This window comes from Muscardinus avellanarius (genome assembly GCF_963383645.1).
Source record: "Muscardinus avellanarius genome assembly, chromosome: 3".
NCBI lineage: Eukaryota > Metazoa > Chordata > Mammalia > Rodentia > Gliridae > Muscardinus > Muscardinus avellanarius.
In genome coordinates, this window is record NC_137788.1 from 117968119 (window position 1) to 117993219 (window position 25101).

The window sequence follows — 25101 nt, forward strand, 5'->3', positions numbered from 1 at the left end:
ACTCGGCCCCAGCAGCCTGTCCAGTTAAAAGGACATTTGTTATATTAGTAGGTTTTGGGGTTTTTTTGAAAAAGAGGTTTTGTTCAAATCGAGCCCTTAAGTGGTAATAGAAGTAAATAAAGGTGGTAATTGCACCTCAGAAGACACTGAGGAGCCTCTGGATCTCTCAGAATTCCTGTTTGAAAATTATTCCTGACTCATTTCTCTTACCAGTTATATCATTCTGTCTCAGTTATAGAGAAGTCATTTTTAGGTTGTGGTCTGGTATGTGGTCTACTGCCACTGTGAAATCTAGGTTCTTCCAGGCCTTTAAGCATTGCCCTCGCTCCCCAGTTTGGTCCCACACTGGGAACCCGTATAATATCTGCCAGTCTCTGAAGTTCAGTGGATTGACACCACACCCAGATGAAAAAAGTAGGACTTAATGCATTAGTGGGACCAGTAGTCTTCCAGTTGTGCCTCTTTTTGTCTTCCCCTGCAGTGCAGGGCTTAGCATGCTAGAGAAGCACTCTACTACTGACTTGTATCTCTGGCCTAAGTCTGCCTCTTAATATCTTGAGAACAGAGGTTTAGAGCAACACAACAATTACAGACCAAGGGCTTCTCTGCTCTCATTTCTTGTATCAGTTACTGAGCAGCATACTTGGCTTGACAAAAATTAGTCATTTTATTCTCTGCACTTTAAATAATATGATTAATAAATAATATACTTATCCAAACTCAGTTCCCTGAGGAACTTAAGTACAAGAAGTAAACATTTTTTTTTTAGTCTGGGGATGGAATCCAGGGGCATTCGACCTCTGAGCTACACCCCCTGCCCTATTTTTTATTCTTTATCTTGAAACAGGTTTTCACTAAGTTGTGGTGCGCTTCACTAAGTAGGTGAGGCTGTCTGCGAACCGTGCTCCTTCAATCTCAACCTCCCGAATGCTGAGATTACAAGTGTGCACCAACATGCCTGGCTAAGAAGTCAATATTTTTTTTTTTGGTGGTACTGGGGGTGGAACCCAGAGGCTTTCTACCTTCAGGCTATACTCCCAGACCCATTTTATATTTTATATGGAAACAGGGTCTCACTAAGTTGCTGAGAGACTAAGTAGCTGAGGCTGGCTTCGAACCTGTGCAATCCTCCTGTCTCAGCCTCCCAAGCGCGGAGATGACAAGCGTGCACCACCACGTCTGGCTGAAGTCAACATTTTAACATTTTTAAAAAGTATTATTTCTTAAAACAATTTTTTGTTCTGTAATATATAAAGGAAGTGAGGTTTTCAGGAGGTAGAAGAAGTTTGGTATCTGCCTGTTCTCTGTCTTGTTAGTTTCTGTTCCATGCTTGCTCTGCATGAGAAGGTTGGCAAATCTAACTTTAACTTCTGACATTTAAATATCAGTCCTACATTTCTCAGCGCTTGCTTGGTATCCATCACTCTCCCTGCTACCAAATGATCAGATGTGACCACCTGGATGGGTATTCTCTCTCTCCACGCAGGGAAAATCATAGTGAAATTGAACGACGACGGCGGAACAAGATGACAGCTTACATCACAGAACTGTCAGACATGGTACCCACCTGTAGTGCCCTGGCTCGAAAACCAGACAAGCTAACCATCTTACGCATGGCAGTGTCTCACATGAAGTCCTTGCGGGGAACTGGCAACACATCCACCGATGGCTCCTACAAGCCTTCTTTCCTCACTGATCAGGTCTCTGGGACTTACAAGAGAGTCTGGAGTCTGGTGGTTGAATTTTTTGAAAGTTTTGATCTTTTGGACAAGAATTCATCTTTTCAGAAAGTCAGACCCTGGGAAAATGAGTTTTAATCCATGTCTATAACATTAATAAGCACTGGGGCCGTGAGAAGTAGAGAAGAGGCATGAAAGCTACTTAGCAAGTTTAGATGTATTTTAGAACTTGACTCATAAATACAGTGAATAAGGTGAAAAACAGTGGAATCCCAGAGAGAAGAGTTTACTGTGTCCATGGAAATTGTTCTTTTCCTTGGCTTTAGAGTTACAGAGAGAGCTGGGTGTGGTGGCGCACGCTTGTAATCCCAGCATCTGGGAGGCTGAGACCAGAGGATCGCAGTTCGCGGACAGCCTCAGCTACTTAGGCCCTCCGCAACTCAGTGAGACCCTGTTTCAAAATAAAGAATAAAAAATTGGACAGGGGGTGTAGCTCAGAGATCAAATGCCTCTGGGTTCCGTCCCCAGACCTGCCCCCCCCAAAAAAAAAAGTTACAGAGAGGATGGAAGAGACTTCTCAATGTTAAAGCAGCTTCCAGTTTTCCTGTTAGGAGTCCAGTAGGCGGCATTGCTCAGGAATGTGCTTTCTTCCATTTGATGCACTATGAAAGAAATAGAGAAGGCAGAAATAGTACTGGCTTTCGAGAGCTCGGTCTGAATGTAAATACGTGAGTGGCAGTATGCACACACAGGTGAAAAATGACAGGAAGATGCATAAAGAGAAGAAATGTTTCTTTTTCCTTATTAATTTGTGTGTGACTAGATAAATATTTATTGGTGACATAAATAAAGTGATTAGGCCGGGCATGGTGGCACTTGCTTGTAATTCCAGCCCTTGGGAGGCAGAGACAGGAGGACCGCGTAGGTTCGAAGCCAGCCTCAGCTACTTAGTGAGGCTCTCAGCAACTTAATGAGACCCTGTTTCCAAATAAAGTATAAAATAGGTCTGGGATAGAAAAGCTCCTGGGTTCCATCCCCAGTACCACACACACACACACACACACACACACACACACACACACACACACACACAAAAAAAAAAAAAAAAATCCCAGTACTGCAATAAAACAAAACAACAACAAAAGCACATGGTTATTGTGGAAAATAAAGCAAGCACAAGGAAGAAAAAATTGTCTGTAGTACTACCATTTTAGTCAATTAAAAAAATAATATGGTTTGGTGGAAAGGAATAAGAATTCTTCAAATAGGGTGGTGTGTTAGAAAACACATATAACATTTTATAGTTATATTCATTGAAATAGTGAATCTGCTGTAACACTACATGTGCAAATATTGATTCAGAAAATTCTATTTTGTGGGCAAGTCAGGTGCTTTATTCTGTAAGCAATATAAAGACTGTTAAGAGCCAGGCATGGTGGCATACCCTTGGAATCCTAGTACTTGGGAGGCTGAGGCTGGAGGATCGCAGGTTCGCAGCCAGCCCCTGCTACTTAGGCCCTCTGCACCTTAGTGAGACCTTGTTTCAAAATAATGAATAAAACATAGGGCTAGCGGGGCGTAGTGGTGCACGCTTGTAATTCCAGCGCTTGGGAAGCTGAGACAGGAGGATTGCAGCCTCAGCTACTTAGGGAGGCTCTCAGCAACTTAGTGAGACCCTGTTTCCAAATAAAATATAAAATAGGTCTGGGAGTATAGCCCGGAGGTAGAAAAGCCCATGGGTTTCACCCTCAGTGCCACAAAAATAAGTAAATAAATAAATAAAATAAAAAACAGGGCTAGGGGTGTACCTTGGAGGTAGAACGCCCCTGTTTTCCACCCACAGTTCTGGAAAAAAACAACAACCTGTAAATAAGTAAAATATACAACGCCAGTTCTATAATAGAAGTGCAATAATAAGACAGTACAAGTGCAGATAGAACTGGGGATTAGTGTTGTAGATTTTGGCATTAATTGAACAAAAACTTAAAGGTATCAAACATACCTATAATCCCAGAACTTGGGAGCTTGAGACAGGAGGATCATAGGTTCGAGGCTAGCCTCAGCAACTTAATGAGGCCCTGTTTCAAAATAAAACATAAAATAGGTTTGGGGGTATAGCTCAGAGGTAGAACACCCTTGGGTTCAATCCCAGTACCCCCCCCAAAAAAAAAAAACCAAAAACGTCAAGTGGTTAGCATGGTTTGAGAGATAGTATTCAGAAAGTAAACTGGGATCTGATGATGGAGTGTTTAGGTCTTATGTTAAAGAAATTAGATTTTATGTAACCTTAGTATTTGGAAGGCTAAGACAGGAGGATCGCAGGTTCAAGGCCAGCCTCAGCAAGTTAGTGGGACCTTCAGCAACTTGGTGAGATCCTGTTTCAAAAAAACATAAAACTGAAGCCAGATTTCAGTAGTGGCGCATGCTTGTAATCCCAGTACTTGACAGACTAAGACAGGAGATCACAAGTTCAAGGACAGCCTCGGCAAGTAGTGAGATTATCATCAACCTAGTGAGACCCTGTTTCAGAATAAAAATAGGGCTGGATGTAGCTCAGAGTTAGACTGTCCCTGGGTTCCATCCCCAGTACCACAAAAATTAAAATAAGACTGGACTAGAAGTGTAGCTCAAATGCAGAACACTCCCAAGATTCAATCCTCAGTGCCACCAGGGGGAAAAATGTAGATTTTAATTTTGGAGCATGGACAACATATTCTCAAGAATGGACTTTCTTTACTTAAAATAGGAAAAAGGAATTTCTACATTATTAAATGGCTTCAATTATGATGAAAAATCATTTTGTTTCATACTTATCCATCATTCTCAAAACATGAACAAATGGCTTCAGAACAAAAAAATAAAACAATGCAGTATGCACTAGTCCTCACAAAATAATAATAATAATATTATTATTATTGTTATTATTATTATTTTGGAGCAGTGAGGACTCATGAGCTATATTAGTAGTTCAGTAGTATTTTAAGGATGGAATCAATTAGAATGAAAGCAGTGAGACCATGTCGTAGGTGTTCGGGCATAAATGACTAAGATAGGGACATAATACTGGAAAGTAGAATTATTAAAACTGAGTCATCACTAGAATGTGAGGGAGAGTAGCCAATACAGGTTTGTACCTGGGAGGATGCCCCCCTATTTACTAATTCTGTGATATTCACCATGCTGTTAAAAAAGGGAATGCTGGAGGAGCACAGAGGATTGTCTTTGGACATAGTTACAGTGATGGTGGTTTTGGGATGTTGACATTGAGACATAGTGATTGTGGTTTTGCAATATTGACATGAGTTGCTATTATCTATTTGGAAATGTTTAAGGGAAATCAGGTTTGTTGAACATTCAGGCCAATAAAATAAATAAACAGCTAGGTCTAGGGATGTAGACTTGGGTATCATTTCATGGTGGGGAAAAGTCAATATGATTTCTTTCTTTTTTTTTTTTTTGTGGTACTGGGGATGGAACCCAAGAGCATTCTACCTCTGAGCTGCACCCCCAGCCCTATTTTTTATTCTTTATTTTGAAACAGGGTCTCACTGAGTTGCAAAGGGCCTCACTAGAGCTGAGGCTGTTCTTGAACCACGATCCTCCTGCCTCAGCCTCTCAAAAGCTGAGATTACAAGCGTGCACCACCACACCCAGCTTGGATATGATTTCTTGAAAATATCTACATTTAAGACTTAAAGGAACAAAAGCCTGAAGCAGAAGAAACAAAAATTGGAGTGGAATGTCATAGAAGCAGCAAGGAATAGCTGGGCATAGTGACACGTGCCTGTAATCCCAATACTTGGTAGGCTGAGACAGAAGGATCACAGATTCGAGGCCAACCTCAGCAGTTTAGCAAGATGTGTTGCAAAATAAAAAGTAGGCATGGCGATTCGTGCTTGTAACCCAGAACTTGGGAGGCAGACAGGAGGATTGTAGGTTTGCGGCTAGCCTCAGCAACTTAGACCCTGTTTCAAAATAACAAAATAAAATAGGGATGGAGGTGTAGCTCAGAGGTAGAATGCCCCTTTGTTCAGTCCCCAGTACTAAACTAACAAAAACCAAGAAGACTGGGAATGTAGCTTAGTGGTAGGAAGCCTCTGAGTTCAATTCCCAGTGTCCCTTCTATGCCCCCCCCAAAAAAAGAAGGTAGAGTTTATTTTACTTATTTATTTAATTTTTGTGGTACTAAGGATGGATCCCAAGGACTTTCTACCTCCAGGCTGTACTCCCAGCCCTATTTTCTATTTTATTTGGACACAGGGTCTCACTAAGTTGCCGAGAGCCTCACTAAGTACTGAGGCTGGCTTTGAACCTGCGCGATCCTCCTGTCTCAGCCTCCCAAGCGCGGGGATTACAAGCGTGCGCCACCGCGCCCGGCTGTTTGTTTATTTTTTGTTCGTATTGAACTCAAGGGATAACAGGTGTATGCCACCACCCCAAGCTGAGCATAGAGTGATTGAGCGGAACATTTTTAGTGCAAGGAAGGCACTGAACACTGGCCAAGTTGAAGGATGATTTATACAGAATGGAGTAGACATACATTGTGTTGATAGACTTGAGGGGAAAAAGAGAGAAGGTGGGAATATTGTCGAGAAGATCCTAAAAAGAGACCAGAGAGGATGGGATCAAAAAGTCATTGTTGGTAAGCCTTGAGTCCCGAGGCAACGGGAAAGAGGTGATGGCGGCATGGAGAAATGGAGGGAATAGCTACTGGGGAAAACTTTCTTGTCAATGAAGGTAATTACACTTTAGAGTGGAAACCTGTGGCTGCAGGCTGCTTTTGGAGGTATACGTATGGCCTCAAGATACTTCTGCCCTTGACTAGAAATATTTGTTGTTTCAGAATTCAACATTAACTTTTATTTTGTTTCTTGACTAGGAACTGAAACATTTGATCTTGGAGGCAGCAGATGGCTTTCTGTTTATCGTCTCATGTGAGACCGGCCGGGTGGTGTATGTCTCTGATTCAGTGACCCCTGTTTTGAACCAGCCACAGTCCGAGTGGTTTGGCAGCACTCTCTACGATCAGGTGCACCCAGATGATGTGGATAAACTTCGCGAGCAGCTTTCCACATCAGAAAATGCCCTGACAGGTAAGAGTTGTATGAATGGGAAGTTCTTTATTCTTCTGAGGTATAATAGGTGTTTAAGCTCTTAAGTTAGTTTGTTGATCTAGCAAGATTTCCACTATTTTCTCCTCTAATGAATATAACAATTCTTTTTATCCACATACGGATGATCTACCTTGTGGTTTGTTCTTAGGAATTGCTTTTTTTTTTTAAATGATAATGCTCATGTAAAAGTGTTCTTGATGTTACTGTAAATAAAACAGTAAAACCCAAACAGGAATTTTTTCCCTCAGTAGAATGGATGAAAGAATCATCTAGCTTCTTATATATAGATAATTGCCTGATATTTTTCTACCCACTGGGCTTGGCTTTGGGCTAGATTCTGTGCTAACATTTTTATTTTATAGGGGAGTAGATACTTGTCAGTTTAGAAGATGTTCTTATTGTTGTTTTGTATATGTACTGTTTTTCCTTCCCACTTTTTTCTGTTGTTGTTTTGTTTTGTTTCTTTGTTGTTGTTTTTTTGTTTTTTGGTGGTACTGGGGGTGGAACCCAGAGGCTTTCTACCTCCGGGCTATACTACCAGACCTATTTTATATTTTATTTGGAAACAGGGTCTCTTAAGCCAGCTGAGGCTGGCTTCGAACCTGTGCAATCCTCCTGTCTCAGCCTCCCAAGCGCAGGGATTATAAATGTGCACCACCACGCCCGGCTTCCCTCTCCACTTTTAATACTATCCAGATCTTCTCCCAAAATTTGGCTAGAGCAAACAAGTAACATCTGTTCCTAAGCAACTGTAGACAGATTTTTAAAGTGGAAGCAGATAAAAACTGGTAGATAAAATGCAAGAAATCCAGCTGGGTCTGGTGGTGCACACTTGTAATCCCAGTATTTGGGAGGCTGAGTGAGGAGGATCACAGGTTCTCAGCCAGCCTCAGCTACTTAGGCCCTCCACAACTTAGCGAGACCCTGTTTCAAAACAAAAGAAGAAAAATAGGGCTGGAGATATAGCTTGGAGGTAGAATGACCTTGGGTTCAGCCCCCAGTTACACACACACACACACACACACACACAAACCAACAAATTCTGATATGGTCATATTAATATATTAATGTTTTTAGTTTTCCTGAAACTCTTTTATGTTTTTATGGATTTCATTTTGCTTTTTTCTTTAGTTCTTTCTTTTCCCCAAAAGTCACCTTTGTTTTCTATAAATACAGGAAACAGTTTTGTTTTGAGACAAATATACAGTTCTGTAGGCTATTAATTTTTTTTTTTTTTCGGTACTGGGAATGGAACCCCAGGGGCATTGTGCCTCTGAGCTACACCCCCAGCACTATTTTTTAGTCTTTTTATTTTTTGAAACAGTCTCACTGAGTTGCAAAGAGCCTCGCTAAGTAGCCAAGGCTGTCAGCGAACTGAGATCCTCTGGTCTCAACCTCCCGAATGCTGGGATTGCAAGTGTGTGCCACCACGCCCTGCTAAATTACTTGTTTTTAAATCAGTGACATGCTGGGTATGGTGGCACATTCCTGTATTCCCAATACTTAGAAGCGGAGACAGGAGGATCACAGGTTTGAGGTCAGCCTCAACTGCTTAGTGAAGTCCTCCACAACTTAGTGAAACCCCGTTTCAAAATAGAGAATAAACTGAAGAGACCATTACAAAGGAGAGATAATATTGCAGTAGTAATAGATGTATACAAAGGAAACTGGAAATGAAATATCTTTCCAGTCCTAGGAATCTAGTCATTTCTTGGCTTCCAGGTGCCAGAGGGGTTGACCCTTTGGTAAGCTCAGAGGAAACTTCTCTCTTTATATATGAATTTCAGATATTGCCTCAACTTTTCATATATTATTAAAAACAATGAGAAATTTCAGATATTATTAAAAATTGGGGATGGAACCCAGGGGCATTCTACCTCCTAGCTACACCCCCAGCCTTATTTTTTATTCTTTAGTTTGAAATAGGGTTTTACTGAGTTGCAAAGGGCCTTGCTAAGTAGCTGAGGCTGTCCACGAACCATAATCCTCCTGTCGTAGCCTCCCAAATGCTGGGATTACAAATATGTGCCACCACACCTGGTTTGTCATCTTAGCATACCATAATTACCTACAAAAGGGATTTGACCTTTGGGTGTGTGTGTGTGTGTGTGTGTGTGTGTGTGTGTGTGTTGGTGGTGGTACTAGGGATGGAACCCAGGGGTATTCTACCTCCAGGCTACACCTCAAGCCCTATTTTTCTATTTTTATTCTATTTATTTATTTATTTTGATACTAGTGATTGAACCCTGGGGCATTCTACCTCTGAGCTATTCCCCCTAGTCCTCTACTTTTTATATTTTTATTTTTTTACTTTTGAAACAGGGTCTCACTAAGTTAGCTTAGACTGGCTGTGAACCTGCCATTCTCCTGTCTCAGCCTCCCAAGTACCAGGATTACAAGTGTTCTACCACGCTCAGCTTTATTCTTTATTTTGAAACAGGGTCTCACTAAATTGTGGAGAGCCTAACTAAGTAGCTGGGGCTTGCCACAAACTTGTCTCAGCCTCCTGAGTACTGGGATTATAAGTGTGTGCCACCACACCCAACTTCAAATGTCTATATTTTTATTGCACTAGTACATTGACCATGTTAGTGTCTACACCACTGGACAATAGCATTTTTTGGCTGCAGAGTGCCTGATGATAATATCTTGATTTTCCTTTAGGACTCAACTATATGGGCTTTCTTCCTAGCAGTAGGGAGCATACAGATCATTGATGTCATTGATGTAATTGTTACTCTTAAAATTAAACGTATAAAATACTGAAAAAAAGAAAGAACAAAAAATAGGGCTGGCGGGATTGGAGCCTGCCAAGGGGTGAGGCCGATGCTGGGGCCAGCAAGGCCGGCATTGGAGCCTGCCGTGAGGCAAGGCCACTCCTGCGGCCTCCAAGGCCAGGACCGAAGCCAGCTTAGGGGTTAGACCGGTGCAGGGGCCAGCGAGACTAGACCTGGGGCCTCCCATGAGGCAAGGCCACTGCTTGAGCCAGCGAGATCTGGATCAGTCCACTGAGTAGCCAGGCCACTACTGGGACCATCAAGAGTGGGATCGGTACTTGCAACGCAGCATGCACAGAGAAATATCGCAGAAAATATAAATCAGACGCTTCTCTTAATCAGCAATAACTAGGAGGAAAAGGGCAACAGGAAGAGGTTGAGCTATAGAAAGGGCCCTATAGTGAAGCAACTAATGTGACCAATCAGAGGGTATGTAATACTGGAGGACGGAGCCTCTTTAAAACGCAGGAGGTACATAAACGAATGTATCAAAGTAAATCACCAAAGAAGCATGCAATGGAGGGAGGGGGAGGGAATGGGATGGGGGCTGGAGGAGGGCTAATTGGATGATGTGTGCTTGTATATCCTCTCAAGTCTTGTACTCCAATATGATTGATATATGACTACAATGCACCAATTTAAAAAATAAATTAATAAAAATAAATAAATAAATAGAATTGAAGTGCTCAGGGAACTATGTTCTGCTTCATTATATGGCTGTCAACTGTTCCACACTAATGTGCTTCTAAACCCAGTAAAGAATCTAGCAGGTTCATACACTTTATTAACTAGATAATAGTTCATTCCACAGACATAAAAAAACGTTAACAATTTTTAGTGATGAATATTCAGTCTCTTGGGACTTTTTCATCAATTGTCTGTGATTTCTTAGTTAATCACAGGCAAATAGTAGGAGTTCAACAAATGTATTTGAATAAAGAAATAAATGAATGAAAACAACTAATATTTTAACTCTATGTGAGAAATTCCACAATAAAAGAATTCAATGAAAAAAAAAATAGGGCTGGGGTGTAGCTCGGAGGTAGAGTACCCCTGGGTCTAATCCATGTTACCACAAAAACAGACCAGTGGCATTCATGGTGTGTGTGTGTGTGTGTGTGTGTGTGTGTGTGTGTGTGTGTGTGTAATAGCCACAAGAACATAACCTTATCTCTTTGCTTTCTACCACTACTTTCTCCTCCTAGCTTCTTTTGCACAAGACTATTTTCAGTGCTGTCTTTAAACCTGTAGTGAGATCAGAGATGAGAACTGAAATATCTTAGGCTTAACAAGATCCGTCTCCTGTTTGTTTTAGTCTGTTCAACAATAATGTGCTTACTGTGTCTAGTATCTCTTTCCCACTCACAAGAATGCACTCCGGATTGCTCTTTATGTGCTTCTTCAGGGCGGATTCTGGATCTAAAGACTGGAACAGTGAAAAAAGAAGGCCAACAGTCCTCCATGAGGATGTGCATGGGCTCAAGGAGATCATTCATTTGCCGAATGAGGTGAGTGTCAGGCTGGGAATTGTGATTTGGCATAGGAATAATCAAGAGTAGAGGCTTTTTTTCCCCTCTGTCAGAGGAGTTAACATTTTAAGTCTAAGCTACAGTTATATTTAACTCTCAAGCCGGGCGTGGTGACGCACGCTTGTAATCCCAGCAGCATTTGGGAGGCTGAGACCAGAGGATCGTGGTTCGAGACAGCTTCAGCTACTTAGTGAGGTCCTCTGCAACTTAGTGAGACCCTGTTTCAAAGTAAAGAATAAAAAATAGGGTGTAGCTTAGAGATCCAGTGCCCCTGGGTTCCCTCCCCAGAACCGCAAAACAAAACAAAACAAAACAAATTTTTTTTATTTTTTTGGTGGTACTAGGGGTGGAACCCAGAGGCTTTCTACCTCCGGGCTATACTCCCAGACCCTTTTTTATATTTTATTTGGAAACAGGGTTTCACTAAGTTGCTGAAAGCCTCACTAAGTAGCTGAGGCTGGCTTCGAACCCGTGCGATACTCCTGTCTCAGCCTCCCAAGCGCGGGGATTACAAGCGTGCGCCACCACGCCCGGCTCAAAACAAAAATTTTAACTCTCAAGAACAGAGTAACACAGAATAGTGTTTAGTATGGGAACTCCTCCCATGCCGGACACTACAGTAGGTGCTTTATGTCTCTCAGTTTATCTCTGCAGCTGTCATATAAAGATTCATGGTACTGTTTTGCTGATCAAAAAGTAGATTCAAGCTGGGTGTGATGGCACATGTTTGTAATCCCAGTACTTGAGAGGCTGAGATAGGATCACAGGTTCAAGGATAGCCTCACCAATTTGTGAGGTCCTCTGCAACTTAATGAGACCCTGTTTCAAAATAAAAGAATAAGCCGGGCGTGGTGGTGCACACTTGTAATCCCCGTGCTTGGGAGGCGGAGACAGGAGGATCACACAGGTTCGAAGCCAGCCGTGCTGGTTTAAGAGACCCTGTTTCCAAATAAAAAAGTATAAAAATAGGTCTGGGTGTGTAGCCCAGAGTTAGAAGGGTTTCCAGGGACCCCAGTACCACCAAAAATAAAAAAATAAAAGAATAAAAAATAGGGCTGGGGTGTAGCTCAGAGGCAGAATGTCCCTGGGTTCAATCCCCAGTAAAAAAGAAACACACATGGGCCTCTGGCCCCGACCCTGGACGGGTGGGCAGGCGCTGGCGGGCACCCTTCGACGACTCCCTTCCCATCCGGAAGGATTCTGTGGTCCAGGCGTCTTGCCCCGACCCTGGGCGGGTGGGCAGGGGCTGGCGGGGCACCCTTAGGTAACCCCCTTTCCACCCGAAAGAATCCTGTGGTCCGGGCCTCTAGCCTCGACCCTGGGCGGGTGGGCAGGCGCTGGCGGGGCACCCCTAGGCGACCCTCTCCCCACCCAGAAGGACCCTGTGGTCCGGGCCCGACCCTGGGTGGGTGGGCAGGCGCTGGTGGGGTGCCCCTAGGCGACCCCCTTTCCACCTGGAAGGACCCTGTAAGGAAGGAAAAGAAAAAGAAAAAAGGAAAATATCGGAGAGGGGTCAAGGAGGCCGTGGCGGATGCCAGGATTATGGAGATGCAGACAAAACTTATTCAAATGAACTGGAATTATTGGAAAAATTCTCCGCTAAGGAGGACTGCTTCTTCTCTACATTGTTAAGAATCTTGGACATCACCTGTAAGGAGAGAGACTTTAGCGGAGACCAAGGAGAAAGGCGGTGCTGAAAGCAGTCTTCGCGGTGGAGACTTGTATTCAGGAGAAGCAGAAATCGGAGCCTACCAACCTTGTTTTTTTTTTTTTGGAGAAATTACACCAAAGTTCGAATGCTACCGTTGCGCATGCTTAGGAACACTGGACAACATTCAAAGTGGAAAAAGAGCTTGGGAAAGATTTGAAATGTCGGAGGCAGTGGCAATGGGTGGCCAGTACTCAGGGGAGGCAGAGATCTGATGCATTACACCTGGAACCTTTGAAGTAATGACCCCAGAGGCAGAATGCTACCACCACGCACCCTCAAGAACGTTGGACAAATGGTTGGGCAAAGAGGGTGCTCGGATTAGAGCCTGCCGAGGGGTGAGGCTGGCGATGGACACAGCAAAGCTGGGATTGGAGCCTGTCATGAGGCAAAGCTGGTGCTGGAGCCTCCGAGGCAGGGATCAGAGCCTGCCGAGTGGTTAGGCCAGTGCTGGGGCCAGTGAAGCCGGGATCGGATCATGCCGTGAGGCAAGGCCGGTGCTGGGGCCTTCGAGGCCGGGATCGGAGCCTGCTGAGGGGTTAGGCCAGTGCCGGGGCCAACAAGGCCGGGATTGGAGCCTTCTGTGAGGCAAGGCCGGTACTGGAGCCTCCGCGGCCGGGATCGGAGCCTGCTGAGGGGTTAGGCTGGTGCCGGGGCCAATGGCCGACATCGGGGCCTGCAGTGAGGCAAGGCCGCTACAGGGGCCTCTGAGGCTGGGATCGGAGCCTGCTGAGGGGTTAGGCCAGTGCTGGGGCCAGTGAGGCTGGAATCGGAGCCTCCTGTGAGGCAAGGCCGGTGCTGGGGCCTTAGAGGCTGGGATCGGAGCCTGCCAAGGGGTTAGGCTGGTGCCAGGGCCAGCAAGGCCGGGATCGGAGCTTACCGTGAGGCAAGGCTGCTACTAGGGCCTCCGAAGCCGGGATCGGAGCCTACCGAGGGGTTAGGGCAGTGCCAGGGCCAGCAGCTGACATTGGGGCTTGCCATGAGGCAAGGCCGCTACTGGGGTCTCCGAGGCTGGGATCGGAGCCTGCCGAGGGATTAGGCCGGTGCCAGGGCCAGCGTGGCCTGGATCGGAGCCTGCCGTGAGGCAAGGCCGGTGCCGGGGCCTTGGAGCCTTCCGTGAGGCAAGGTTGCTATTGAGGCTTCCGAGGCCGGGATTGGAGCCTGCCCGAGGGGTTAGGCCGGTGCTGGAACTAGCGAGGCCGGTGTCGGAGTCTGCCGTGAGGCAGGGCCGTTATTGAGGCCTCCGAGGCCGGGATTGGAGCCTGCCAAGGGGTTAGGCTGGTGCCGGGGCCAGCGAAGCTGAGATCGGAGCCTGCCGTGAGGCAAGGCAGGTGTTGGGGCCTCCGAGGCCGGGATCAGAGCCTGCCGAGGGGTTAGGTCGGTGCTGGGCCAGTGAGGCCGGGATCGGAGCCTGCCGCGAGGCAATGCCGGTGCCGGGGTCTCAGAGGCCGGGATCGGAGCCTGTCGAGGGGTTAGGCCAGTGCCGGGGCCAGCAGCCGGCATCGGAGCCTGCCATGAGGAAGGCCGGGTGCTGGGGCCTCCAAGGCTGGGATTGGAGCCAGCTGAGGGGTTAGGCCAGTGTTGGGGCCAGCAAGACCAGAATCGGGGCCTCCCATGAGGCAAGGCCGCTGCTTGAGCCAGCGAGGTCTGGATCAGTCCACCAGGTAGCCAGGCCACAACTGGGGCCGTTAAGAGTGGGATCGGTATTTGCAGCGCGGCATGCACTGAGAAATATCACAGAAAATTAAAACCAGATGCTTCCCCTAATCAGCAATAACTAGGAGGAAAGGGGCAACAGGAAGTGGTCGAGCTATAGAAAGGGCCCTATAGTGAAGCAATTAAGGTGACCAATCAGAGGGTATGGAATAGGGGAGGATGGAGCTTCTTTAAAAAGCAGGAGGTACATAAACATATGTATCAAAGTTAATCACCAAACAAGCATGGGATGGAGGGAGGGGGAGGGAATGGGATGGAGACTGGATGAGGGCTAATTGGATGATGTGTGCTTGTATATCCTCTCAAGTCTTTTATTCCAATGTGATGTATGATTACAATGCACCAATAAAAATAAATTTAAAAAAGAAAAAAGAAAAAAACACACACATACACATATAGTCACAGCAAATTCAAAGAAATGAACTTCTCAAGATTACATAGATAAGCTAGGCATGGTGGTGCACGCTTATAATCCCAGCATTTAGGATATCAAGGCCCTTTGCAACTCGGTGAGACTCTTTCAAAATTAAGAATAGAGCCAGGCGTGCTGGCACATGCTTGTAATTCCCGCAATTGGGAGGCAGAGACGGGAGGATCGCACAGGTTCAAAGCCAGCCGCTTTGGCTTAAGAGACCCTGTTTCCAAATAAAATAAGTATAAAATAGGTCTGGGAGTGTAGCTCGGAGGTAGAAGGGTTTCCAGGAATCCCGGTACCACCAAAAAAAAAAAAAAAAAAAACAACAACAACAACAAAAAATAAAGAATAGAAAATAGGGGTGGGGGTGTAGCTCAGAGGTAGAATGCCCCTGGGTTACATCCCAGGTATCACCAAAAAAAAAGATTACATATGCAGAATTTTGTTTTAATCTACAGTAGTCTGACTCTGAAACCTATATTTTTTCTAGTATACCACAGGCAAAATTCATATGTTCAGATGATTTCTCTATTATTTTTATTGGTTAGAAACTGGAGATTTCTTTAATTTTTTCAGTTAATATTTAGTGTTTATAAGTTATATACTATGCATTTCTATAGAAATATTCTATACAAAAATGTATAGTATATAATTTTTTTTTTTTTTTGGTGGTACTGGGGGTGGAACCCAGAGGCTTTCTACCTCCAGGCCATACTCCCAGACTTTTTTTTTAATATATTTTATTTGGAAACAGGGTTTCACTAAGTTGCTGAAAGCCTCGCTAAATAGCTGAGGCTGGCTTCGAACCCGTGCGATCCTCCTGTCTCAGCCTCCTAAGCTCGGGGATTACAAGCATGCTCCACCCCGCCCGGCAGTATATAATTTTTATTGTAGATTCTTTAAAAGGGATGATGGTCTCTTCTACATAGGTTGAAAAGGAATTTCTTGGGTTTAGGAGTGTAGCTGAGTGGTAGAGTACTTCAGAAGACCCTTGGTTTGATTCCTCAGTACCCTCGCCCCTTCACCCCCCCAAAAAAAGAAAGAAAAAAGCTAGGCGTGGTGGCGCACGCTTATATCCCAGTACTTGGGAGGCTGAGACAGGACGATTGCAGGTGTGTGGCCAGCCTCAGCTACTTATTGAGGCCCTCTGCAACTCAGTGAGACCCAGTTTCAAAATAAGGAATTAAAAAATAGGGCAGGAGGTGTAGCTTGGAGGTTGAATGTCCCTGGGTTCCATCCCAGACCCACCAAAATATAAAAAATAAAAATAAAATAAAGAATACAGAATAGGGCTGGGGGTGTAGCTCAGAGGTAGATTGCCCCTGAGTTCAATCCCCAGTACACAAAATAATAAAATAAGAGGTCTCTCTCTCTCCCCTCCCCCCTCTTCTGTTCCCTCTGTTCTCCTCTCTACCCTCCCTTTCTCCTGTCTCTCTCCCCCCTCTTCTGTTTCCTCCCTCCTCCCCTGTACCCTCCCTCTCTCTCTGTCTCTCTCTCGCCCCATCTCTCTCTCTCTCTCTCTCTCTCTCTCTCTCTCTCTCTCTCTCTCTTGGATTGAACCCAGGACCTTGTGAGTGCTAGGCAAGCTCTGAGCTACGTCCAAATAAATTCAGATTGTATAATTCAGGAAAAGGGCTACATCTGTACTGAGAGAATGCTTAGTAGAAATGATGGGTAGGATAGTATGTAAAGATTCCTAGGAAAAGCACAAAATTAAACATTGTGTGGCTTAGTAGTTTGAGTAGCCTCTGGGCTCCAATGGCAGGATTTTGTCTTAATTCATAGTAGTCTCTGAATTTAAGTTCTAGCTTTGACTCTAACTTTTAAAACCTTGGACAGAGCCAGGCGTGGTGGCACACGCTTGTAATCCATGCGCTTGGGAGGCAGAGACAGGAGGATCGCGCAGGTTCGAAGCCAGCCGCATGCGCTGGCTTAGGAAACCCTGTTTCCAAATAAAAAAATGTAAAAATAGGTCTGGGAGTGTAGCCCGGAGGTAGAAGGGTTTCCAGGAACCCCAGTACCACCCCCCAAAAAAAAACAACAAAAAAAAACCTTGGACAGAGCCGGGAGTGGTAGCACACACTTGTAATCCCAGCATTTGGAAGGTTGAGATCAGAGGATCGCGGTTTGCAGACAACCTCAGCTACTTAGTGAGGCCTCTGCAACTCAGTGAGACCCGGTTTCAAAATAAAGAATAAAAAATAGGGCCAGGGGGTGTAGCTCAGAGGTAGAATGCCCCTGGATTCCATCCCCAGACCCGCAAAATTTAAAAATTAAAAATTAAAATAAAATTAAAATAAAACCTTGGACAGATTACACAACTTCTTTGTGCTTTGATTTCATCATCTGACACTAGAAGTAATATTAATTCTGATGTCAAAGTTACAAGTATTAGATAAGTATGTAAAGATACTTAGAATAGAACATGTCACTTGTTAAACTCAGTAAGTTTTACCATTATTTTTATGAAATGAGAGGGAGAAGGTAGGGTTGGAGTGTCCCAGCATGTGGGACATGGCTCATGCAGGAACAAGATAGGTAATAGTGAAAGGTAGCACATAGATTCAGTCGTGGTTGAAATAGAGCAGGAGCAAGGAAACCACAGACCTTTATTTGTAAATAAAGTTTTATTAGAACATAACAATGCCCATTTGTTTATTGTTTTTTACCCCAGGTCCAGTTTTATTTCTTATTTAGAAACAGGGTCTCACTCAGTTGATGGGAGTCACACTACTTGCTGAGGCTGTCCTTGAACCTGTGATTCTCCTGTCTCAGCCTCCCTAGTACTGTGATTACAGTCATGCGCCATCTTGCCTGACTTAAAAGTTTTAGAAATACCAAACCTGACTTACCTGTTTAGGAGCACTGCTACCAGTTTTCTGTGTCTAGTTGTATACAGAGCTTGTTATCCTGCTGTTACTGTGGAAAGTTGACTACTAATGTAGCTTGACTGCTTTTAATTTCTCTGTTCATTGAAACAGGTGTGGCAATAGCGCTGTGGACCCAGTCTCCATGAATAGATTGAGCTTTGTGAGGAACAGATGCAGGTGAGGTCCCAAGCAGTGAAGACAAAAGGCATGGTAGAGAGCACCACCTTCCCATCTCACTTGAACACCTGTAGTTCTTCCTTCAGCATCCCTCACCCTCATCCCTCTCTTCCCAGTTCCTTGTTTCCTAGCATTATTTTCCTGAACATTAAAGCTTCTCTTACTCATCCTTTTAAGGAAGTTACCTACTACTTTACCTGTTTTCCTCCTGCTCCAATACTGTTTGTTTTACTTTGGCAAAGGTTAAAAATATGGTGGGAAATGTCCAACCGCTCATTGCCCTGTTTTCTTAATACCCAATAGCCTAAAAGGAACTAAGGCAGCATTGCCCTTTAAGACTTACTTTGTAGGATTTTACTCCTGACTCCTGTTAACTATTCTAGGAATGGACTTGGCTCTGTGAAGGATGGTGAACCTCACTTTGTGGTGGTCCACTGCACAGGCTACATCAAGGCCTGGCCTCCCGCAGGTAGGAAAGCTGAATATTGATTTCTCCTTTGGTGCACTTTGGTTCTCACAGAGTCCAAGAAAGTTATCCACATTTAACTAACAGTTATAACAGTTGTTATGTACCTGGTATATGAAATGTACTTGTAGTATAAAGGTCATACAAACTCTTTTCTCTTCCTTTTTTTTCCTTTTTCCTCCTCCTTTTTTCTCCTTTCTTTTGTTCTTTCTCTTTTTTTTTCCTTCTTTTTTGTGGTACTGGAGATTGAACCAGGGGCATTCTACCTCTGAGCTACACCCCCAGTCCTAGTTTATATTTTATTTTGAAACAGGATAAGATGTGGAGGGCCTCACTAAATTGCGGAGGCTGGCTGCAAACCTGTGATCCCCTTGTCTCAGCCTCCCAAGTACTGAGATTACAGGTGTGTGCCACCATGCCTGGCTCACATTCATTACTGAGTTGATATTCCAGCTGGGTCCCACACCATGTTGCTCATGCTGGCCTTGGACTCCTGGGCTCAAGTGATCCACCTGCCCCAGCCTCCTGAGTAGCTGGTACTACAGGCACATGCCTATGTCTTACTTAAAATACAGGTTCTAAATGTGCAGATTCATAATAATATATCCTCAATACCTGTGTTCTAAAGAGTTGTTGCAAAAAAAATTGGCATTAATATAGTTAATTTGGGAAAGCTGTCTGAAATAGGAGCAAGACTTTGGAGGGGTCAAGGAAAACAGTGTCTTTGTTATAAGAAGATAGTCTCTGCAAAGATTTTATCAAGGTGTAAGTGAACAAAGAATAAGACCAAGATGGTTTTTGCTTTGTTTTGTTTTGTTGTACTGGGGATTGAACCCAGTGGTATTTTACTTCTGGGCTACACCTCAGTCCTTTTTATTTTTGTTTTTGAAACAGGGTCTTGCTAGGTTGCTGAGCCTGTTCTCAGACCTGTGATCCTCCTGTCTCAGCCTCCCAAATAATGGGATTACAGGCATGCGCTCCCATGCCCAGAAGGGATTAGCTTTTTAAATTGACTTTTCAAATCTTATCTGCTTCATGATTTCCCTGTCAAATGGGTATTACTGGGAAGTGGAGATTTTAGGGAGACAGAAACTAAGAGAAAAGAGAGGCAAGGGTAGTATATTTTAGGAAGATATTAAACTTTGATTTGATTTGGAAAAACCTGGATTTGATTTTTGGCTTATTTTTGGTGTGTGTGGTACTGGGGGTGAAACCCAGGTGATTTTCTACTCTGGGCTATACTCCCAGACCTATTTTACACTTTATTTGGAAACAGTGTCTTACTAAGTTGCTGAGAGCCTCACTAAGTAGCTGAGGCTGGCTTTGAACCTGTGTGATCCTCCTGTCTCAGCCTCCCAAGCCTGGGGTTTACAAGCGTGCGCCACCACGCCCGGCTTGGCATTGATAATAATTAGTGGTATAACCAGGGTTAGTTGTTTGACCTTTATATCAGTTTTCTCATCTACAATTTGGAGATGACACAACATATATAGGTTTGTTGTGAGGATTAGATTTAATATAATAAAAAGAATCCAGCCCAGTGCCAGGAATTTGGCAGGCACCCAGTAAATGCTAGTGAATGGTATTAAGAAAAATTAATTGGAAATGGTACAATTAGTGACATTTGAACTTTTAGTCTATGTACTATATAAATCATACATTTAAGATATGTGTGAGTTTTCATAATTCTGTGTAGCTCTCAAGGAGATACTTTTCTGGATAAAATGAACATTATGCAAACAATAAGGGGAAATGTATTTCTTTCCTGTCCATATAAAGCATTGTAGTGTTCTCTTTCCCAAGGGACAAATAGAAATAACTGTTGGTGTTTAATATAATCTCTTTTTTGGTTATTCATTTACTTTAGAAGTCACAGGTTAGGCAAGACATCTGTTCTCTGCCTGTGATATTGTACAGAATGACTCTCTTTATGTGTGTTTGGTTTGGCCACCATACTTTTTTAGATTACTTTGGGTAGAACTTGGACTCTCTAGTTTATTATAACTAATATAGGTAAAATATGTTAATTACTACATATATCCACACATACATATATACATAGACTTAATGCGAAGATTCACATATATGGTAAATTCTTTGTATTTGTTTATCTTTATCATCATTCATCACTCTCTGTTGCTTTCTTCCTAACCATTTTATATCTAAGTCTATTTTGAATCTTTATTCACCTGACTTTGAAGGCATTTGAGTTTAGGATCTCTAAATTATTTTCATTTCACCTTCCTGAAGGTGTTTCTCTCCCAGATGATGACCCAGAAGCTGGCCAAGGAAGCAAATTTTGCCTTGTGGCCATTGGCAGATTGCAGGCAAGTGTGAATTTTCCACATCCTTTATTAGAAGAAATCTCCTTAAGGACTTGTTCATGTTAATTTTTTTTTTTTTTTTTTTTTTTTTACTTTCTTAATACAAATGAATAGTTCCATAAAACTTCACAAACTTGAAGCCAGATGTGGTGGCCCATGCCTGTAATCCTAGTACTTGGAAGGCTGAGACAGGAGGACCACAGGTTTGACACCATCCTTGGCAGCGTAGGGACCCTCAGCAACTTAGACCCTCTTTCCAAATAAAATAAAATAGGACTGGGAGGTAGCTGAGAGGGAGGCTTAATTCCGAATACCACAAAAATAAATAAATAACTTCAAACACTTCAAGCAAAAGTAGAGAGAGGGAAGGACATCTTTCCCCCTACCTCTGTTTTTGTTGTTGAGACAAGGTCTTGCCATATTGCCCAGGCTGCTCTCAAACTCCTGGGCTTGAATGATCTTTCTTTTTCTGCCTCCTAAGTGCAGGGAATGTAGGCATATGCCACCACACCCACTGTGCTCCTTATCTTTATTAATTTTAGTTTTTCAGTGCTGATTTTTTTATTTTTCAATTAATTTATTTTGCCCATATACAAAAAGACCCCCTTTTTAAATCATTACATGACTATCAGTAGAGAAGTAGAATTATTTTGATTCTTCTCATGAGTATAGAATATGATTCTTGGTTAGTTGGACTATAATTTTTCTATTTAAATAATGAGCATATTCTAGCTAGGTAAAAGTAGGTGGGTTTGGTGTTGAATTCATTTTTGCTTACTTTATTAATTGGTAGACTACATGTATGGGAAGAGAGCTAGAATTCGTGCCCTGTCTTGGTTGTATTGCCATTTTTTTTCTTTCTGGATGAGATTAGAAACTTCTAAAATTGGTAATCTCATGTCTATGCAAATGCCTATGAAGAGATTAGAAATACATCTGTAAAGGCCAGGTGTGGTGGCACATGCTTGTAATCCCAGCATTCGGGAGGCGGAGACCGGAGGATCACAGTTCTCGGACAGCCTCAGCTACTTAGACCCTTTGCAACTCAGTGAGACTCTGTTTCTAAAAAATAAAAAGACTCAAAAACAGGGCTAGTGGTATAGCTCAGAAGTACATTGCCCCTGGGTTTTGTCCCCAGTTTTGTTAAAGAAAATATATATACATATATATAATCTGTAAACATTGGTATCATTTTGCCTCATTTTTATCTCTCCACTCTTAGGTAACTAGTTCTCCCAACTGTACAGACATGAGTAATGTTTGTCAGCCAACAGAGTTCATCTCCCGACACAACATTGAGGGGATATTCACTTTTGTGGATCACCGGTGTGTGGCTACTGTTGGTTATCAGCCACAGGTGAGGAGATGGCGCCCTTACATCACTGATACTTATGGCCTGTGTTTTTTCTTGCCGATGCTGAGGTTACACAATCATTTAGTTCCAAAGAGAGCCAAACCATATCAGTCTCAGTTCAGAAAATGAAATGAACCTAGTCTATCAGTAGCTGAACTTATTCTCATCTTTCTACCAAGGCTATCAACCTATCTAGAGAAAGAGGGTTTGTGAAACCAGGTGGGAGCCACTTGTACAAATACATATTTATTTTTTGTTACTGATATTAATACAGATAACATTCAAAGTTGCTCATTTTAGTTACATAGATATGTCCATTATCTAGGTCATTCATGTAATTACCCAAAGGAATAATAACCCACAAAATATACAAATTTGGTACTAGTTATTTGTAACTTATTTTATTTATTTATTTATTTATTTATTTATTTTAATTTTGGTGGTACTGGGGTTCCTGGAAACCCTTCTACCTCCTATTTTATACTTTTTATTTGGAAACAGGGTTTCTTAAGCCAGCACGGCTGGCTTCGAACCCGTGCAATCCTCCTGCTTCCGCCCCCCCCCCCCAAGCGTGGAGATTACAAGCATGCGCCACCATGCCTGGCATTATATTTAATTTTTTAAAATATTTTTGGTCACCAGGCATGGTGGCTCATGCTTGTAATCCCCGCACTTGGGAGGTGGAGACAGGAGGATCATGCAAGTTCAAAGCCAGCCTCGCTGGTTTAACAGACCCTGTTTCCAAATAAAATATAAAAATATGTCTGGGAGTGTAGCCCAGAGGTAGAAGGGTTCCATCCCCAGTACCACCAAAAAAAAAAATTTTTTTTTTGGTGCATTGTAGCTATACATGTTAAATGTGGTACAAGATGGTAGGGGCATACATGCACACATCACTTATTTAACCCTGTAATTTACTCATTCAACAGACTATCCATGAATTGACCTATTACCTAAGCTTTCAAAGCTGTCTATTCCAGGGGGTTCTTCCGGCTATACCTGTGTGAAATGGATGAAGAGATATCATGAAAATCAAGACCAGAGTTAGAGAATTCATACTGCTGGTTTCAACACTTATTATAAATCAATTATCAAGACAATGTGGTATTATGTAAGGATAGAATCATTTTTATCTTTATGGTCAACCACTTGTCAGCAAATGTGCCAAGACAGTTCAGTGGGAAAAAGAGGTTTCTCTGGCAAATAGTAACAAAACAATTAGATATTCATGTAAAAAAATACTTAGACCTTATTTCATATACATTATATGCAAAAATCAAGTCAAAGGCCTCAACATGTAGGAGTTAAAATTATAAGCCAAGCATGGTGGTATATGCTTATGATCCCAGCACCTGGGAGGCTGAGACAGAAGGATCTTCGGTTTGAGGACAATTTAGGGAGACACTGTTTCAAAATAAAATAGAGCAGGGGGTAGGGCTCAAAGATAGAATGCCTCTGTGTTTGTTCCCCAGTACACACACACATGCACACACTCACACTCACTCACTCATTTATAAACAAACTTCTAGGAACCAGGCGTGGTGGTGCACACTTGTAATCCCAGCACTTAGGAAGCTGAGACAGGAGGATCACACAAGTTAGAAGCCAGCCTCAGCTACTGAGTGAGGCTCTCAGCAACTTAGTGAGACCCTGTTTCCAAATAAAATATAAAATAGGTCTGGGAGTATAGCCTGGAGGTAGAAAAGCCCCTGGGTTCCACTCCCAGCACCATACACACACAGAAAAGAAAAAAAAAAGTAAATAAAGTTCTAGGAGAAAATCTTTGTAGTTCTGCATTAGTAGGCAAAAAAAAAAATTTATACAGTACTAAAAGCATGATTCACCAAAGAAAAATATTAATAATTTGAAATTCATTAAAATTAAAATTTACCCTCCAAAAAGGATATGATTAAGAAAGTGAAAAGACCAAACACAAGTTGGGAGAAAATATGTACAAGTCATTTACCTGAAAAAGAATTTGTATCTAGAATACATAAATAACTTACAGTTCATTAAGACAGCTAGTAAACTAAAGTATACAGGATTTGATATTTTACCAGACAAATATGAAAAGATGCTCAGTATCATTAGTCATTAGGAAAATGAAAATGAAAATCACAATGAGATATATACATATATATATATATGCTTATGATCCCAGCACCTGGGAGGCTGAGACAGACACACACACACACACACACACACATACATACACACACTCTGGGCTGGCTATAATCAAAGAGAAGCTGGAATTCTAATGTGTTGTTGGTAGACATGTAAAATGGTATAGCTACTTAATAAAAATATTTGGTCTTTTTTCTAAAAAGTTAAGCATGTACTGACAGATGTTTACACAAGAAAAATGAAAATATATGTTCACACAGAGATTTGTACACAAATGTTCATAGGTGTATTATTCATAATAGTCAAAAAGTGGAAACAAGTGCCAGGCGTGGTGGCGCATGCTTGTAATCCACGCGCTTGGGAGGCGGAGACAGGAGGATTGCGCAGGTTCGAAGCCAGCCTCACTGGCTTAAGAGACCCCATTTCCAAAATAATAGGTCTGGGAGTGTAGCCCGGAGGTAGAAGGGTTTCCAGGGACCCCAGTACCACCAAAAAAAAAAAAAGTGGAAACAGTCTAAATGTCTGTTGTGCATGAATACACATACTGGTGTACCTATATTAGAATAGTGCTGAACAATAAAAAAGAATAAAGTTCTGAGAAGTGCTATAATATAGATGAACTTCAAAAATGTGTTACGTGTAAGAAGCCAAACCCAAGAGAGGTTTTTTTTGTGGTGATACTGGGGTTCCTGGAAGCCCTTCTACCTCTGGGCTACACTCCCAAACCTATTTTAAATTTTTGAAACAGGGTCTCTAATGCCAGCGTGGCTGGCTTCGAACCTGCGCCATCCTCCTGTCTCCGCCTCCCAAGTGCAGGGATTACAAGCGTGTGCCACCACGCCCGGCCC

General features: G+C 42.9%; 1 protein-coding gene across 11 annotated transcripts in view; it reads left to right on the forward strand.

Moving 5' to 3' along the window:
- ARNT (aryl hydrocarbon receptor nuclear translocator) overlaps positions 1–25101 on the forward strand; it is a gene marked incomplete at both ends in the record, with an annotated part of 79276 nt that overhangs the window by 36932 nt on the left and 17243 nt on the right. For 10 of the 11 annotated variants that reach the window (XM_080692411.1, XM_080692414.1, XM_080692415.1 and 7 more), the window contains 7 exons: positions 1487–1700; positions 6559–6772; positions 10976–11078; positions 17920–17985; positions 18369–18454; positions 20702–20778; positions 21998–22132. In XM_080692411.1, coding sequence (XP_080548537.1) covers positions 1487–1700; positions 6559–6772; positions 10976–11078; positions 17920–17985; positions 18369–18454; positions 20702–20778; positions 21998–22132 — 895 coding nt within the window. The remainder of the gene's footprint in view (positions 1–1486; positions 1701–6558; positions 6773–10975; positions 11079–17919; positions 17986–18368; positions 18455–20701; positions 20779–21997; positions 22133–25101) is intronic. The other variant, XM_080692417.1, reaches the window with a different exon arrangement.